We start from the raw sequence: 19,391 nt of genomic DNA on the forward strand, positions 1-19,391 counted from the left end.
GAAGACATACAGTAGGTACAGTTACAGGAGTATGCGAACTGTATGTATTATTTTTCTTACGGCCATGGATTACTCGATCATTTAGCCAAATTCAGGTTATTCATTAACATAACATGAAATTTATTTGAGAATTGAATGTAGTTTCTTGAAGAACATTAGAAGCATTTCTAATTGCGTTAATTAGTGAACGTCCTCACGGCCCACCTGGTATAAAGTGGCTACCTGTGCTTACACATCACAATGTGAATGGCCGCCACTCAACTTGAGACACGAAATCGAAGTCACAATCAATGGCGGATCCAGGGGGGGGGGTCATGGGGGTCATGACCACCCCCTGAGCTGGTTCCAGGACTTAGGTGGACCACTAATTGAATATAATGATTTTATTTATATATTTTGTCACCATACAGATTTTATGTAACTACATACCTTCAATATTGAATTCATTTAATATAATATAATAACTTTGTATAATGGCAAACGTTTGGGAACGAACGCATCTAAATTTGACTATGTGACCCCCTCCTGGCGCCAAAGCTGGATCCGCCCTTGGTCACAATTGTATTTTGTAACAGCTCTTCCACCCAAACTGTAGTAGGTTTAATTGAGATTTCGAAAAGTGTCAGTTGGTGAAATGTCATTAATAATGGGTGGATTTTTTTTGTTGCCACAGTTGCTCATAGACATAAAGTAGTGTCAGGGGCATAGCCAATCCACTCTCTACTGATTTTATAGTGGGCGCTTTTATTAGAATTATTAAAATTAACGCAATAAGTATAGAAAACTTCTGCCTTATTTCAATGGTTTCATATTATTTTCGTTTGAAGACTTAAATCATTAAGCATATTACATTCTATGTTTAAAATAGAGAGGAGCGTAGCCGTTTTCGTAATCAAATTTCAATAAAACATTGTTTAATAAACTTAAAACAACTTAAATAAATTGTGTAAAGTTTTATTCGATTTAAGTTATCAAATGGCAATAATATATCCGAGCATTCTAGCAACAAAACATGAGTACAACAAATTGACTATTTCAACGGCAATTCTCGTTTCCGCAGCAAATTTTTTTCAGCGTTCACCAGGCTGCCCGTGTCTTCATTGAGAGGCAGTCCGCGCGCAAAGGCTGAAATGAGGCCGAGTGCAGCCGCTGGTTTGTCTGCCGGTACCATGTGACCGGCCCCCCGAACCATTACTTCGGTGAGATTTGCAGCTACTCGGTAATAACTATTAAAAAAAAAAGATCGATTAATAAATTGCGTAAAACAAAACGTGCAAAGCAAACCTTAAGTAGTAGGTGAGCTCACGGGGCTCAAACCTGACGACATTGCTAACACTACCCTAGCAAGAGCCGTGCTTCGCAGAATCTACCACCGGATCGGAAACGCGACCCACTGAGAAGATCCGGCGAGAAACTCAGTGGCATGGAGTTAATAAGTACCTACAACTGGAGTGCTGTCTGATGCCGAGAAATCGGTCTCGAAAGAGAATACTTTTTGGTCGCGGTGTCCTTGTCTAATGTGGTGACCATATAAAATTTATTTATAGGATAAAATTATACACATGCATCAGTTTTGAATTTACCTTAAGTAATTCTGTGTAACCCTATGTAAATACAAAACACGTGCTTGCAACGTTTTATTTATGTAAATTCAATTCTAAACATTGCTTCGTCGTCATGGTGCCTTTTTTCGACGTTTTTTTTTGGAAGTTGCTGCGTTGTCGAAAATCTAGCACTGAGTTTTATTACAAACATCATTACCTCAGTGCTATTACTTAAACTTCCTCAAACTCATGTTTAACGTCCGAATACTCAACCGCGACTTAAATATTATGTTGAACTTAATTACGCAATTCCTACTTTAGTGTACTGGCTAAGTGGGCCGTGCAAATTAATATTTGACACACTGAGTGAGACACTGCAACACACATGGTCTGCGCGTATCGGGTGCTCTTTTCCTACATTCACATCTTCAATTGATTTAAAATTACTTGTATTTTTACTTCTGTGCTATTATCATGACACGTGTATATTAAGTCTACTAGTTACATTTTATGAAATAAAACACAATGGGTAATAAAATGAAATGAACTGAAATTCATTTATTTGTTATATGTAAACAATTAAATAACTCTTAAATGACAAGTCAATACACATAACACAATACACATAGTACTTGATCTCTATTTACAAAATATTGGTTATATTATTATTATTAAGTTCAGTAAATTTTCTGTAATCTTATAATATAACATTTCCTCTATTTATTTTTAAGTAAATTCTTTTTTTTCAACGAAATACATAATTTATTTTAATCAATATCTAAGTGGACCATGAGTATCATTAAAATTTCGCAATTTAAATTTCAATTCAATTAAAAATCGCCATTTTTCTTTAATAAATCTAAAATCGACTTTATATTTACAATCACTATTTCACGACTTTTAAGTTTTTGTTTCAATACCTTAACATCTTGTCGTAATTTTGCTTTTCTCGGGGTATTTTTTATTTCTTGCGTTTGAGTACTTGATTCTTCTTGTTTGACCTTTTTAAAGGACATTTTCCAGAAATTCCAAAGTCATATTTACTAGAAGATCCTCCTCGTTCGCTTAACGTCAGGCAAATGATATACATGCTTGCGTGCGACGCTATTCAATACAATAAAAAAAGTTCAAGAAATACCACGTGATGGCTCTTATAATATGAAAAATACATTGCAAAATTATAGTTTTCACGATTGTTTTTTCAAATTTAGTATATGACATAGATTAAGTACAATTTACAAGACAAATGGTATTAAATATTATAATGAGAAAATATATCTCACATTTTAAAAATATATGCTCACACTAGTAAAAATTTATCAATGAATCTGACATATGGAAGGATATTCCACAAACTGGAGAGGATTCTCGCTTAAAACCACTTATATTAAAAGTGTTCACCATGATTACACGGAAACTTTCACGATTTTCGAAAAAAAAACAAGCCACAAGCTGTATCAGTGCCATTTTAACTTCGCACTACAAACGTAAATAGACGCCATTTTTCTTTTAATCCATTCATAGCTCTTTTTCGGTGATGCCAACAATTAATCTGGCTTCCCACCAAATTCAACATGAAAACCATCAGAAATCTACGTACCTACCATAAAATTTTCCATTAAACAGAGTTCTTATTAATATAGAACAATATTTTTTTTGTTAATGAGCTTTATTAATATATGATGTTCTATTAAAAATCAATATATATCATATAATCAATACTTCTTATATAATTTATTTTAATAAATTGTCATCATCAGAAAATAAATTCACCATAACTTTGTACGTTTATGTTGAACCAATTTAATTTTTGACGTTGATGGAAATTCTAAATTGTCGCAATATTTTCTAGTTAAGTTTAAGTCACATCGTTTAAATAATATGTATTTAGATATATTATTGTCATAAAATGTTTAAAATCCTGTAAAGTGGATTGATTTTAACCTTTTCAATAATTTTCAACAACGCCCAAGCTACTAAAAAATCCACTAACCACTAAAAGCCATTTTTGATAACTAAGACGGGGGTCCAAATTCCGAGATTTTATGGAAAATCCTCTAAGCTAGCAACACTGCTTTTTGTTTGTAAAATGTGCGAGAGGGACACCACCACTTAATAATCATTCTCTTTTCAGACCGTTTTTCCTTACATCTTTTGCTATTTAAAAATAAACTTTAAGCCATAGAGATAAAGTATATTTTTAGTTTTTATGTCAAACGAAGTAAGCACTCCAGTTAGAATAGTAACTCTATGCTCAGTGGGCTGTGTCTAAGGGTTAATTTACTCGTCGAGCCCTTCGTCGCAAGCAACGGGTTCGACGACAACGGTGACCGGTGCTTGAAGTACCTAAAAGCACCGTTAGTGGATCGGGAGGATCCGAAATGACGCGTTTGGGCGACGTCGACTGCTTTCCATTCTTTCCGCAGGATCGGGAATGCTTACTTCCTTAAAAACCTATACGCGCATGTAATTGTGTAAATTTAATTATTTGCAGTGGAAAAAAAATAGGTAAATTATATTTTTCGTTCGCAATTGATTTTACAAATTAAAACAGTATTCAGTGCTCAATTATTTATAACATTAGGAGCTGCGAAAAATGGTATAGTAGCAAGACTAGGAATTAACTATGCCGGGCATTTTAAAATTATTGCGGCTTCGTTTAAGTATTCATTAGAATTTTTTTTTTTAAGAAAATGTTCCCTTCTCCAACTTGACCAACAGTCTTTACCTGCTTTGTTATAATAGTTTTACTGTTTTAATATCTTTCGACTTTTACTCCTAAACTCACCCAGCTAAATCACCGTCATGATACCAGGGTAACCGCTTTCCTTTTAAGAATTCCGTCGAACCAGAAAATGCCAGGTTATTGTAGGTGTTTACTGACGGGTGATAGGCCACGATGATGTCCAGATGTCCACTGTAATAAACAAATTTTCTTGTTAAACAAACAGCTGAGATCTTACTAGTCTAATCGAAAAATTATTCAAGTAAGCCTAATTGTCTAATTTATATATTCGAATCAATTTATTTTCTTTTTTTAAGACTGGTGGTAGTGAAGGCTTACTGTGCCCGAATGACTTTCTAGTTTCACCCGGACACGTGGGCGAACGCGGGTTTAGCGCTAAGGTCTTTATATACCTACCGTAGAGATTTTCTAAACAGCAATTTAAATCGCGATCATTTAGTCTTTTAAAACGAAAACAATAGCTAAACTAGAAACCCTATACTTACTTGTAAAGCATGACTTTATAATTCTCAAGCAGTTCCTCTAGCCACATTTTAGCAGTTCCCATGAAATCTGGCACCAGTTTCCTGTACACAACTCCTATAGAAGTGAAATTAGTGTTGCCAACGTGTAAAGAGCGCCTCACTTCGTCCCTTTGTATGAAATCCATGTACGCTCCGTCTAAACTGATCTCTTCTTGTAGATAGTTATAGAGATTAGACAAGCGCGAGTGTGATAGAAACAATGTCAGAAGATAGTTGTAGTACTGAAAAAAGACAATCATCGATATATTTCAAACAGTGTTACTATATACATAGTCGTAATTAGTATTACTTTTACGCTTTAAGCTTCCATACTTTTAACCCATGATTTTCGACGCTCCGAAAACTACAGTTTTCGTGGTTACGAATGATTGCAACGACATCCGTCGACTTTTGAATATTATGCAAACTAACGCCGAATAAAAAAAAAATTATACTACGAAATTTCGTTTTAATTTTTTCTTACATATGTCAAAATGTTCACAGCTAACGAACTCTGGATCATGACAAAAAATATAGTGTATTTATTAAGACAGCTGATCAAACTTAATAGTCGATTTCATTGGGACTCATGTGATATTTATGTGGAATACTCACAGCATAAGCTTTCAGCATCTCTCCGTTGTTGATAAACTGTGTTACAGCTGTTTCAAGGTGGTTCATAGAATCAGCGACTCTATCGTCCACGAGACCGACTTCGCGCACGAAGTGGCTGTATCTTTGAAGCGTTAGGGGATCTATGAAACCGTTGCCTATAGCTAGACCCTGTAAAAACGTGGTTAGCATATATAGTTTATGGGTTTATATACGACAAAGGGAAGATCTTCCACCGAGCGGGTGATATTTGCTCGGTAGACCGACAACCCGAATATTGTTGTTCGGAACCTGTATATATGCAAGCTTATATTGAAAATTCCGTAAGTGAGGTTCAGGCATCTGCCAATTATCTTGTATTCTATGACGGCTACCCGCCACAAGTTAATGAATTCTATTACCAGTAATATTCTCGTTTGCTTCGCATAACTTTCTTATACAGGAGGCGGGAAGTGATTTGGTTTAGTCCATAACAAAATACATAAATGGCTTTTGGCGGACATTTTGCCGCCGCCTTTGCCGATTTTACTGGAGCTATTACAAAAATTCCTCTGACATTTTCCGATTCCGTTGACTATAAAATAGTCAAATTTAGATAAGAATTATTTATAAAGAAATCTCTAACTTACGTTCAAATTAATAGGATCGTCTTCCTCTTTGTGCCATAATATCTGTACCCCCAAGGAAGGTATGTGTTTTCCCGCGTAAGATTCGCCGGCAATTGTAAGTGGCGCTTTCCTGAGTTCCGGGAATAATGTCAAGAATTGCTGCAGAGCAGTGTATAGGTTCTCACCGATCTGTAAAATTATTGTTATCTGTCAGAAAAATGTTCAGAAAGCAGAACCTAGCTTAAAGTGGTTATTGGAGTTTATAGAGATCAAATCGTGATTGCAGCCACGTAACTTCAGATATAAGGTTTAAATCTCATAGTATATAAAACTTGTTCAATTGCACAAACCTGGCACGCAATATTTTGTTTATGGGAGAAATAGACAGGTGGTGGTGGCTACCGGGACAGATTTTATTTTTTAAAACAACCCACTTGTTGTCATTGATCAATATTATCAATCAGGTGGGTCACTCGGGCGAACTAGTACAATAAAAGAATAATGTAAAAATAAATGGCCTTGGTCCTTACAGTTGTCTGATTAGTAGCATATCCTCTATCATCGTCCGTGAAACTAAACCCAGTTCCAACAGGGCTATCGATGAACAGAAGCGAATGGTTCTTGCCCCATGAATATTTCATCTCTATAAAAGAATTATGGTTATTGAAGTATCCTCGCACGATTGTGTTAAAATACACTAGAAACTACTGTAGAGGCAGCGAAATTTTCATGTAAATCTAATGTTCAATTATGTGAATTTTTATTCTGAATTTAGGTGGTCAAATGATAGCTCCTGAAGCCAACAAACGAAGCGCATATCATCAACATTTCAAAAAATAAGAGGTGTAAAAAGGCCACCAATAAAAAAAGGTGTTTTTTAAAATAAGAATCTTTTTATCCTCTAAGCTCTAACGAAAGTAAAGCGACAGGGAAGCAATAAGGTAGCGTTTGCTTTGAAAAAAAAAAAAGCTGAATTACAAAATAAATCTGGGAATAGGGACTTTCTAAGTTCTGACCTTCTAAGTGATTATCCTCAGTAACAAAAAACGGTCCGAGCTCTGTAAAAAGTCCATAAAGCGATGAAGCACCGGGACCTCCTTGCAACCATATTATCCAAGGAGTTTCTTCAATGGGCTTTCCTGATACAGGGAAGTACCAGAACCAAAGGTTTGCATTGTACTCTTTGTTGACCTTAAAAATAATAAAGATAATAATATACAATATTTTCGACCAAACTGGCCTTTGTAGATTTAATTAGCTTGAACAACTACGGTAGTTACCGGTATCAAACGTAATGAAAAACCATCGTTAGCACTAGTAAAAAACACATGTCTGCATCTAATCAACTTTAATGTTGTTCACTGCTACTATTAGTGATTTAATGCGTTACTACAAGTGCAGACTGACGACACAGTTTTCTGACTAGTGTGTTATGTTACGTTATATTGTTCATGTAATCTAAAATAACAATATATCTTCTATCTTCTTCTTCTATATATATAAAAATGAATTGCTGTTCGTTAGTCTCGCGTAAACTCGAGAACGGCTGGTCCGATTTGGCTATTTTTGGTCTTTAATTACTTGTGGAAGTCCAGAGAAGGTTTACATAAATGTGAAAATGTTCGGAATTAAATAAAAATAACAATTTTGTTTTCTCTTTGATGTGTCCCCCGTCGGACGGATTCCTTTTGTTTGTTTTAAGTTAATTTTACACAAAAGTTTAGGTCTTTTATTTATCGATTGAGGCACTACGAAGTTTGCCGGGTCAGCTAGTAAGTATTAAAATATTTTTGTAAAATAATCTGATGCTACCGTCAGATATCCTGCGTAGCTCTCCATGTCTGGTAATAAATAATCGGCGTCAACGGCTGCCGCTTCCCTGCCTTCCTTAAGTTTCTTCTGTTCGATAAACGGAGTCAGGAGTAAGGGATCGCCGGCATCGAATGTGGCTCGTCCTCTACCAACTTTGTAAGTTCTTTCCATGAAGGATATGATCGGTTCTGGGGCCTCGCCCGGAGGAAGTTCGGGGAGAACGGAGTCCTCGCCCGTTAACGCTTGTTGAGCGCATCTAATGAACAACGCACAAAGGAATGGTTTTAGAAAACACAACTCACATTCTCTTCACTTGGCGCAGAAAATCAATATTTGAAATTCATCGATAGTATAGAGTGGAGAAGAATAGATTTTTTCGTCTACCTACACCGAAAGCTCGGTTTTCCTCCTTCTGTACAGGGAAGAAGGTCTAACTTTTCCTCCCTGGGTACTGACAAGTGCGCATGCGCGTTAGCGTCTACCTACACCGAAAGCTCGGTTTTCCTCCTTCTGTACAGGGAAGAAGGTCTAACTTTTCCTCCCTGGGTACTGACAAGTGCGCATGCGCGTTAGTGTCTACGTCTGCTCTCACGCACCTAAAATTCGTCGCCATTGTTGTGTTCGGGTAATTCGCAATATTGTGTTTAGTGTAAAAGTGAAATAAACAAAAGGAAATAAAATTTAATAATGAACTATTAAACAAAGATGAGTTCATCAGACAGTTCTTATTCAATTAGTAGTAGTTTATATAAAAATTAAAAAACAGTTAAATTGTTTTTTATGAGTGGAGGGGCTGCGCCCCCCCCAACCCCCAGCCAGGGCTTCGCCCCTGGACCTCACCGGGGCTTCGCACCGGGACCCTGGCTCGGTATTCCACGGGTGCTAAGTTTTTTACAATGTCGAACTTTCGGCCTGGTAGGAGAAAAAATAGTATGTGCAGCGCGGGAAAAAAGTAGGACATCTCATCCCGCGTGTTTGCCTGCCGCGCATTTTACACGCGGGAGGAAATGTCCTACTTTTCTCCCTTGGTATGTAATGTACTATTGTCATAGATAAGTAGTTTTGTTCACAGTATTAAAGCCCATAGACGCCGCGTGAACTTCGCTGCTCACGATTAGTCTCGAAGTTAAAGCCTCAGTTGCATTGGGATATCGTAATTCTACTCATCAGTGGCATCGACCCGTGCACTACAAAACAATGGTCAAGGACGCTTTACAAAAATTGCTACTAATGACGAATGTCTTAAAATGCTAATGGTGTTTCAACTTAAGAATAAGCATCCATATTAACTTCATCTTACGTATTAATTATACACATTTAACCTACCATTCACTACAATTCTATTGAATTTTCAGATTTCATTTCTCAAATACAGAATTGAATTTTGTATTTGGAGATGTGAACTGCGCATTTTACACAAAATTGTCGCTAATCTAGTAATCATGAAAACAAAAGCATTAAAAAAAATCTCTTCTTATTATTATAATTTTAAAAGCACAGAAAAAGTATTTCTGGATCGCAAGGAATGCTGTGTCCGATATGTGGTTCTCACCAAAGCAGTCGTGGGAAAAAATCATAATTAATTAACTGAACTGGCTCGCGGAGAATCCTGTTTGTATCTACCTGCTATATCATGATTTATTGAAATACGTGCTATCAGTTATGTAAGATTGTATAATTTTTGTTGATAGCTGTAAGGTGTAGTAAGAATGCACAGTTAGGTCACACGATGCTGTCGTTGCTGCTGCTAAGCAGCTATACGCCGGTTTTTTTTATAATTGAAGTATTACTGGTGGCACGGAGGCCTTTCCAGTTTCACCAGGACAGGTGGACGAGCAAAACTCAGCCTGGAGGGGTGGGATTTGCTAACAACTGCCCGAGCGCCTCCGAACAAGGCCTAACAACTCAAGAGCAGCTGCTTCGCGAATGAATCTACTACCGGATCGGATTCGCGACAAACTGAGAAGATCCGGCGAGAAACTCAGCACGATGCACGGGTTAGTTTGCACAGTTACCGGGATCCCTAAGCCTGCTCCTGGTTTTAGAGCTGAAGGCGTCTAATGCAAGAGCTATCGGATCTGATGGATCCGTAAGGACGTGAATACGCCAGCTTGCAAGACGGGACGGCCGATGTTCCATAACAACAGACTTCGGTCTCATAACTCGAAGTCGGTGACACCATTCACGAGTCTATGGGATCTTGTAGCCATTTAAAATAAGGCAGGCCGTCAGGTTCCATCCAAATAAACCAATAAAACAGCTAGGACCACAATCCGATGATGACTTTGATGATGATCCCAGAAGTAATGCCGTAAAAGATTAACTGTATTCAAAAATTTACCAATTCGAGTATTCATTTAAAATTAACATTACTCGTTTGAGGATCACTACAGATACTATGTCGTGAGGTATGTGTTGGATGTTTCAGTCGGCATTTTTTTTTTTTAAACAAATTGTGTTGTCAATAAAATTCGTTTTTAAATGTATATATTTTTTAAGTTATATAAAATTATTTTTTAATTTTTTTGTTAAATTAGCTACGAAAGCGTGTTTTGTTGTTTTTCAAACTTTTTTTTTTTAAATATTTAACAATGATAATTCCATAGTAAGAGGAAATAGTTATCATATCCTAGGAAAGTAGCGGAGGCATACACGCCTAGGCGTACAAGACGCCGATGTGTTTTTTGCTGATAATTCTGAAAATCCTGATAAGTGTGCTTAGTGTGATTTTTTTAACGTTCTCGATAGCGTTAAAGTTAGCTCATATTTGTGTGGAATGGGATCGTTGCCTACGTTTGCCGTTAGGGGCACTGTTCCAACTGTTTTACTGGTGGTAGGACCTCTTGTGAGTCCGCACGGGTAGGTACCACCATCCCGCCTATTTCTGCCGTGAAACAGTAATGCGTTTCGGTTTGAAGGGTGGGGTAGCCGTTGTAACTATACTGAGACCTTAGAACTTATATCTCAAGGTGGGTGGCGCATTTACGTTGTGGATGTCTCTGGGCTCCAATAACCACTTAACACCAGGTGGGCTGTGAGCTCGTCTACCCATCTAAGCAATAAAAAAATAAAAAAAATGCAAAATTGGGTTAGCTTTTACACTATAGAGAACGTCAAAAAACTGGCACTAAGCACACAGGATAATTGGACAATTTTATTAATTTATATTGTCATCGGTCCTTGAAAAGTGTGCCTAGTTTCAAATCAATCCGACATTTCGAAAACCACGTTCAAAGATTCCGTTATTGTGTGCAAGGTAATTTATTAAGCAAAGAAGATTAATATGAAAATTACTTAGAACTAGGATGTTCTCACGATCGAACTGTATAAGGTAAAAGCACCTATTACGGAGGTATTTCGCAAAATTTGAAAGTAAGAAAGAAAAATAAGCATTTGTAAGTATTTCTAAAGATGGAAAAAATTTTCATCGTCAAAAATGGAATTTAAATTTCGTATTACTGTTGAGTCTATGTTTCTTTTCTAGAAATTACTTATTTAAAAAAATGTTTTAAATAGCCGGGTCGATTTTCCCTAATACGGAGGTATGATTGAGGTCAGAGCCTATTACTGCGGTAGACGGTTCCTAATACAGAGGGTCAGAAATTATATTTATTAAGTTCCGAACATATAATATTTATTAAGTAAATAATATAAATGTGAAGAACTTAAATTGTAAGTTTTGCATTAATTGACCACTTTTAATGAAATTTATAATACAAATGTACCTAGTAAGTATAACAGTGCATTCACACAGGTCGGCTCGGAAAGAAGAGTACATTTTTACCGCGTTGATGAAGTGATTTGGATTGTATTTTAACATGAGAATTCTAGGGATACACATAAATAAAATTGGAGCGTCTGTTTGTAATATTGAAATAACCGTTTTTTACTACATGCGTATAAATATATATACGGTACATACACCAAAATAACATTTTTTACAATTTTTGTCTGTCTGTCTGTTTGTTCCGGCTAATCTCTGGAACGACTGGACCGATTTTGACGAGACTTTCATTAATAGATAGCTGATGATATAAGGAGTAACTAAGGTTTTTTAGACTTAAAATGGTAAACTTAAGGTAAGTGAAGTTTTCGGCTCAATTCAGACATCGGTGGCAACGGCCGACAGCGATGCGAAGGCCTACCCGATCTTGTGGACCGAATGGTAAACAGTCGACGTCGCCCTAAGCACGTCATTACGGATCTTCCCGATCCATTAACGGTGTTTTAGGTACCTCAAGCACAGGTTACCGTCCTCGCCGAACCCGTCGCTTGCGCTGAAGAACTCGAAGAAGAAATCAACCTATAGACGCAGCCCACTGAGTTTCTCACCGGATCTTCTTAGTTGGTCGCGTTTCCGATCCAGTGGTAGATTCTTCGAAGTACTGCTCTTCGTAGGGTCAGTGTTAGCAACACTCCCGGTTTGAGCCCCATGAGATCATCTACACGTCAAGGGGAAGCTGAAATAGCCTGCCAAGGCTATCAGCATTGGTAGGAGAAAAAAAAGGTGCGAAGAGCACTTTCAGCTTTGAAAGAATTTTAAACTTTATCTACATTGTTTTATAGATCAGTATCGCTTGAAAGGATAAAAATGTTCGGTGGCTGATGCGGCGGCCGCTGCCACTGCTGTCTGAATAGAGCTATACATATTTAAGATGAACAAAATAGAATTACTTAATGGTAAATTTATTGAGGACTGCTTAGGAACAAACAAACAAAGCATTTGCTTGACCATCTGTGCATGTTTCACAGATGGTCATCTGTGAATGTAAACAAAAGATAAGAAAGTTTAATAGTTTTATGAATGAGTCTTTGTGCCTTTATCGACTCAATAGAAATATCTGTACGGGATTTCTGGGAATCTGTCATAAATGGTTCATAAAAACAAATCGCTATACCCGAAATTGATGCTATAGTATCCAAAGTCGCTCTTACCGAATGAATTTCTTACGAAAGTATGCTTTAAATTCAAGGGACGTAAGTTCGACGTTGTTATAACCGAGGTCGTTATACTATTCCCCTCTTATACATCGTATTTCTCTCTGAAAAGGGTTTGCTGGAAGAAAACTCATGAAGAGTTAAGCTCGCCTTTGTACATAGTATTTAGACATTCTTTAAATCTGTTTTTATTGTATTATCTTTTTGTGTAAAATAAGTATAAATAACCTTTCTATTATTTCTATGGAATCCTAAAACTTGTAATTTTATGTTCTATGAATATGACCGTAATAGGAGATCATAGAACCTAACACAGAGTTACCTGGAAATAACTACCACCGTAATAGGAAAACTACTCGTATTTTTTTAATCCTAATTCTGACCCATCAAAATTTCGATAAACAAAGAATGTAAATACTTAATCAAACGATAACAGTTTTTTGGCCCAGATGTGTAAAACTCAAGTCAACAGTTATACAAAATAAATGATTTGTGATTAATTAAAATACACCTTCCTATTTTTACCCCTTCTAAGAAACCAACATTTTGCACTCGACAGTTTTCATATTTAACTAGATTTTTAATGAATAATACATACCGCAGAATATGGTTTCTAATTTACAAGATTAATAATTATTCCAACTAAACTTGGAACTAATTCAATAACTTAATAAATTGAAAGTTATAAACAATTAAATATGCCCAGTATATTTCTTATTTCGGAGTTATACCACCGTATTAGGATTAATCTATAAAATTCGTACCGTATTACGGCGGTATTTTGTTTCTGATTTTTTGAGTAAAAAATTAGTTACATATATGAAACAAGCTATTTAAAAAGTAAGTATAATAGTAGGAAAATGCTATAAATAACACATTAACAAAGTTGAACGACTTATTAATACAAAAAACTTAGTTTCTAAATATTAGTGTACTTATTTTTTTGTTCCGCGTTTGTATGGAAACTCCTCTCACGTTGATGCCGTGCTACAAACTGATAGATCTTGTAGTGTTGTTTATATGTTACACTTGAAAATGTCAGTTATGTTATGAAGTAATAGATTTAGAATAAATAGATTCCGTTTTGGTGAGCTTAAACTGAATAAAACAAGAATAAATGTCGAAAATAGAAATACCACCGTAATAGGAAGCGATTTTGACTACCGCCGTATTAGGAGCTTTTACCTTAGTTGCGCTATTGCTTCACGCAATACATTCACTTCACTTTAAGTTCTTCAATTATTATGTAGTTTAAATGATTTGAATTAGTTTTGCAGCAATTCTGAGATTTTAATGAACACTTGACGCAAAGATATAAATGAGTCGTCTATTATCAAAGGTGGCAATCTGTGCATTTGGACAAAAAAATGTTATTGATATGTCAATACAGATTGATTTGAATATAATCGTCTCCTTCAAAGAATACGATTCAAAACCTGCATTAAATAGAGGGTTAATACTTAATCTGTTATTTATCTAAGATGTCGTTCAGAAGAGTTTTGTGACTGCCAATGGAATACAAAGTCAATAATTCGTTTTTCTGATTTACCAATAATTGTCCAAAAGTCACATTGCCGGCTTTGATAATAGTCGACTCAAATAAACACCTTACACCTAATAAATCACATTTAATAAATTCTCAAATTTTGCGCAGGTACAAAAAATGGCCAATCCTTCAATATAATAAACCTTTAAAATAGTTTTGAATAAAATGTGGCATGTAAGATTCTATGTAAACAATAAGTTCGTTCATTGAAATTTTCTTGGGTTCTAGCGAGATAAAATCTGAATTTTTTAAGTTCATGCATTACATACATACTCTAAAATGTTTAAAAACCAAAATATTAGTCACAAGGAAGAAATTAGAACTAATTTCTTTTTTTATTGCTGATACGGACTGTTATAACCTTGGCATGCGTGAGCCTTCTATGTGATCAACTTGTGGATGTTTCAAATCGTCATTAATGTATGAGTTTTTTTTTTTTTACTATTTAGTTTAGTTACTTATTAAATTATTCTAATTAAATAGTAAAGTAATTGAAATTATTACATTTGATAAACATAACTGAAAATCCGCATTAGTATTTTTAATTGTCATGAAATGTCCGTGGTTGTTTTTGAAAGCAGAACAATTAACGAATATACTTCTAAAATGTTCATTTGGTTGAAAAAGTTCATTTTTCACTTGGTTATAAAGACGAAGAAAAATTGGAAAACGAAAAAAGAAAATAATTTTGAGTTTTTACTTACATTAAAAGCAGGAAGGTAATGAGGAGGTTCATATCACAGATCAGTATGGAATGGTCCAGCCAGCGTGCTCCACTGATGCGGAATGGATCCGGTGTCCTAGCGACGGGAATCTTGTATAGTCACCCGGCTTCGATGTGCACTTGCGCCTTGAACTTGGATTTATCTCAATCTAAACTACGGGGTGTCCCTTTTTATTTTGTTTACAAATTTTATTTCCTTGTTTTTACTTTTAATTTCTTTTTTTTTATGATTGAAGAATTACTGGTGGCCCGGAGGCCTTTCCAGTTTCACCAGGACAGGTGGGCGAGCAAAGGCTCAGCCAGGAGGGGTGGGATTTGCTAACAGCTACCCGAGCGCCTCCGAAGGAGACCTAACAGCTCAAGAGTAGCTGCTTCGCGAATGAATCTACTACCGGATCGGAATCGCGACCCGCTGAGAAGATCCGGCGAGAAACTCAGCGAGCTGATTCATGGGTTAGATTGCACGGCGAACTCTTTGTCGAGTTCGACGAGTACGGTTATCGAGGTCCCTAAGCCTGGTCCTAGTGTTAGAGCTAAAGGCGTCTAATGCAAAGGTTATTGGATCTGATGGATCCGTAAGGACGTGTCTAGGGCGTCGACGGTGACTGGCTCCTGCGTGATCAGGATTCGGGGAGTAGTCAGCGGCGGCAACGATAAGGCGATTATCATGACGCATAGCCTTATCGAAGTACCGTTCCGACGCTGACTTCATGTATTTCTGGATAGATTCGAGGCCCAGGTCGTCGTGTAGGTCAACGTTCCTCACGAACCACGGAGCTCCGACGGCTAACCTGCAAAAGCGGGATTGAAGAGATTGGAGGGTGTCTATGTGTGTGCGGGCCGCGTGAGCGAACACCACACTCGCGTAAGTCATGACGGGCCTTGTTCCGAAGGGACATTTTACTCCGCTTACAGATCATGGGGTAGAGTCTACCGAGAATAAACGCGGCACGGTCACGGACTGATTTTATATGCGGGCGGAATGTCATCGATGCATCTAGGGTAACGCCCAGGTACTTGACCTTCCTGGCCCAGGGTATGGGTTGTCTTAAGAGAGTAATCGGGGGTGTGAGATCCCTCCTCCTAATCCGGGAGGAAATCCGTGTGGAGACTTTTAGTTTCTGCAACTTACCTATCTTTATATAATACAAATAATTCAGACCCAAAAAAATGACTTTATTTTTCAATAATTTAGTTTTAAACATTCGAACTTTTCATTGCTTAAGAACTCTATAAGGTAGTACATATTTGTTAGTGGTTTTTTATGTTCGCTTTTTCGTAGGTTTTCTCTAGTGGTTAAAATTAATAAAAATAAACTTGTGGTGTTGTACTGCTTTTGTTTTTTTTCCCATTAACACAGTCTAAAGTATCGAATGCTACACAGTTTTAAACAAATCCATGTAAAAAATTTAACATTTTATTTTTTCATTTATAGCAGTAATCATATTGTTTTTTCAAATTTCCCTGTTAACGGCGGCCACAGACAAGACACAAATATGCGCGTTATTTTGTGATAAATCACAATATTATCTACAGGACTGGGACATGCTGTATAAAAGCGGCGAACAGGTATAGGATACCAATGACCTGTTTAGCATAATGACGCTCCCACGCTCCGGCATTCGCGATAGATTCTTGCACGCTCTCATATGTGATTTGCTCTATATTTAGGATGCTCGTAGTAAAACAAACATTGATACGATACATTTCGTTGCGTGATCGCAATTTTTAATTGCCTACTAAGTTCATCTTGATACCTTCGGACTGATAACTGAAATTCCCACGATCATAAAACCGCTCTCGGATCGAATGAGGATTTTTTTTGTTGTTGTTGTATGGGTATAAACGATTTTAAGTACGATACGAGTTTCGCTGAGATTAATGATACAGAATATTAGTGGCGCCGATCGTTTTTTTTTTAATACTTTTTTTCTTATGAGTGATGGGCGAACGAGCTGTGATCTCACTTAGAGTAAAGCGTTTACCTGTGACTATAAACATTAAAATGTAATTCTGAGCGCCCAATTTCAGTGATAAATTAGAAGCTAAAATTTCAATTTTATTTATTAACTAGCTTTTGTCCGCGACTTCGTCCGCGTGGAATAGTTACTTTGGCATAACGCGAAAATTTTACCCGCCTCCGTAAATGATTACCTAGAAAGTGAAAATATTTTTGAATAATAGAATGTCAAACAGTTATTTAAGGTACCAAAATCACGTGTTTTAACCAACTTCAAAAGAGACTCTCATACATTAGACATAGGTATACAGATACAGAGAAGACTCTCATACATTACTTTAGCGAAACTTTAACCGTTTCCGCAGCGCACGCAGTGGAAGCTCTCAAAAGGGATTAAAACCCCGATTTTGAAGCATTCTATATTGGTGCTCCACTTGCATTGGCCTTAGCGTGATGTTATATAGCCTATAGCCTTCTTCGATAAATGGGCTATCTAACACTGAAAGAATTTTTTTAATCGGACCAGTAGTTTCGGAGATTTGCGCGTTTAAACAGACAAACTCTTCAGCTTTATAATATTAGTATAGATTGCAATGATAGGTAAGCAAACACATAGCTTACTTTGTATTCAGTGGTTAACGGAACCCTTAGATATCACAACTTGAAAGCCGCGATTCACCTTGAGACATCAGCTCGAAGCCTCAATTTTACTATATAATGGTTGTCCCGTCCCATCTTTCAAGAAATGACTGCTTTGTTATTTCTGAAGAAATGACTGCTTTGTTACAGAAATAAGCTGAATAGATAAATCCCATCCATTCTGATCCTCCTTATCTTTTTTTCTTATTCCTTTAAATTTATAAAACTGGAAAGAGGTAACTATTGGTGAGGCTCCATCAAGAGGACTGGAACTAATTCTTATAAACATGACATTACCTTAAGCCTATCATTAAGTAGTTAGAAGCCAACAAACTGTTGATTATTGGGCGATTCGTAGCAGCTTCCTTATGTCCCTGGCATAGCTGATGTCGGCCAATATAAAACCGGTAAGTCTTGCGTCCTGAGGGTTCCGGGTGCAAGTTGTACATAAAGCCGTGCCACTTCCAGAACTAATGTTATTCGTGTATTTTGCGTATAAATAAATTATAAATAACTCTGAACAAATCACGCACGGTTATTCGACCCCAAATCAGGATTAAATTATTATGGGTTTTTTATTTTTATTGTTTAGATGCTATCAGCTATTTTTTATTTTTAGGTAGGTAGACGAGCTCACAGCCCACCTAGTGTTAAGTGGAGCCCATAGACATCTACAACATAAATGCGCCACCCACCTTGAGATATAAGGTCTAAGGTCTCAGTATAGTTACAACGGCTATCCCACCCTTCAAACCGAAACGCATTACAGCTTTACGGCAAAAATAGGCGGGGTGGTGGTACCTACCCGCGCGAACAAGAGGTCCTATCACCAGTAATTACGCAAATTATAATTTTGCAGGTTTGATTTTTATTACACGATGTTATTCATTCACCGTGGAAGTCAATCGTGAACATTTGTTGAGTACGTATTTCATTAGAAAAATTGGTACCCGCCTGGGATTCGAACACCGGTGCATCGCTCAACACGAATGCACTGGACGTCTTTATCCTTTAAGCCACGACGACTTAAAACCAGCCACTGACATACATACTGATATACGTTTAAATAATTGCCCAGAAACATAGAGAACAAATAGCCCTATTCCTCACACGAACGTTTGCACGATGTGGGAATCGAACCCACGACCCTCGGCGCAAAAGTTAGGAGACCTAACTACTGAACCGCCACCATATGTCACACCGAAGCTTGAGATTTTTGTGAGTCACTTTCGCCGCAGACCCTAGTATTTTGATACTAATGATACTCATATGTCTACCCATTTTCGAGAAAAGGTCTCTAATCTCGTAGAAATTGATAAACTCACGGAAAAATGATCATACGAAGGTTCGGTTTTTTTTCTATTTGAACCCTAAAAACTTGTAAAAAACGCTTTAAAATACCAATGGTTTCATGATGAAGTCCATTGACCTTTAAACTATCTTATAAGAGGACTAGTCTGTAAATTATATCTAAATCTATAATTTTATTACTTACTGCCTAAGAATGTCTGTGCTAACCGGTTGCATTAATTTGTTATTCGGCCTCAATGAAGATTCTCCGCGTCTACAATAAAATGTCCTGAACGTGGATATCAGCATTTTCAACTTTTAAGCAAACTACTAATTTAATTTTTAACGAAGCAAAGTTAGCTATTCAGTTATAAAGTTAAATTGATCGTTGAAAATTACGGACCTCTTGTGAGTCCACGCGGGTAGGTACCACCACCCCGCCTATTTCAGCCGTGAAGCAGAAATGCGT

The 19,391-nt window shown here is 36.8% G+C and overlaps 1 protein-coding gene across 2 annotated transcripts; it reads right to left on the bottom strand.

Moving 5' to 3' along the window:
- Nucleotides 1-938: 938 nt before the first annotated feature.
- LOC101739609 (venom serine carboxypeptidase) lies at nt 939-15,183 on the bottom strand. Of its 2 annotated transcripts, none has more exons than XM_004930830.5 (9): nt 15,014-15,183; nt 7,826-8,081; nt 7,030-7,204; nt 6,544-6,656; nt 6,035-6,202; nt 5,409-5,576; nt 4,776-5,035; nt 4,333-4,461; nt 939-1,226 (listed from the first exon to the last, which is right to left on the bottom strand). In XM_004930830.5, exons 1-9 carry the CDS (start codon nt 15,043-15,045, stop codon nt 1,031-1,033), a joined length of 1,497 nt encoding a protein of 498 aa, XP_004930887.1. In that variant the 5' UTR covers nt 15,046-15,183; the 3' UTR covers nt 939-1,030. The 2 variants fall into 2 exon arrangements, with proteins under 2 accessions (XP_004930887.1, XP_062524331.1); XM_062668347.1 differs by lacking the exon at nt 15,014-15,183 and adding an exon at nt 8,308-8,732 and having other exon boundaries at nt 7,826-8,209.
- Between the last annotated feature and the right edge of the window lie 4,208 nt (nt 15,184-19,391).

The sequence above is a fragment of the Bombyx mori genome, chromosome 4 (genome assembly GCF_030269925.1).
Source record: "Bombyx mori chromosome 4, ASM3026992v2".
Taxonomy (NCBI): Eukaryota; Metazoa; Arthropoda; class Insecta; order Lepidoptera; family Bombycidae; genus Bombyx; species Bombyx mori.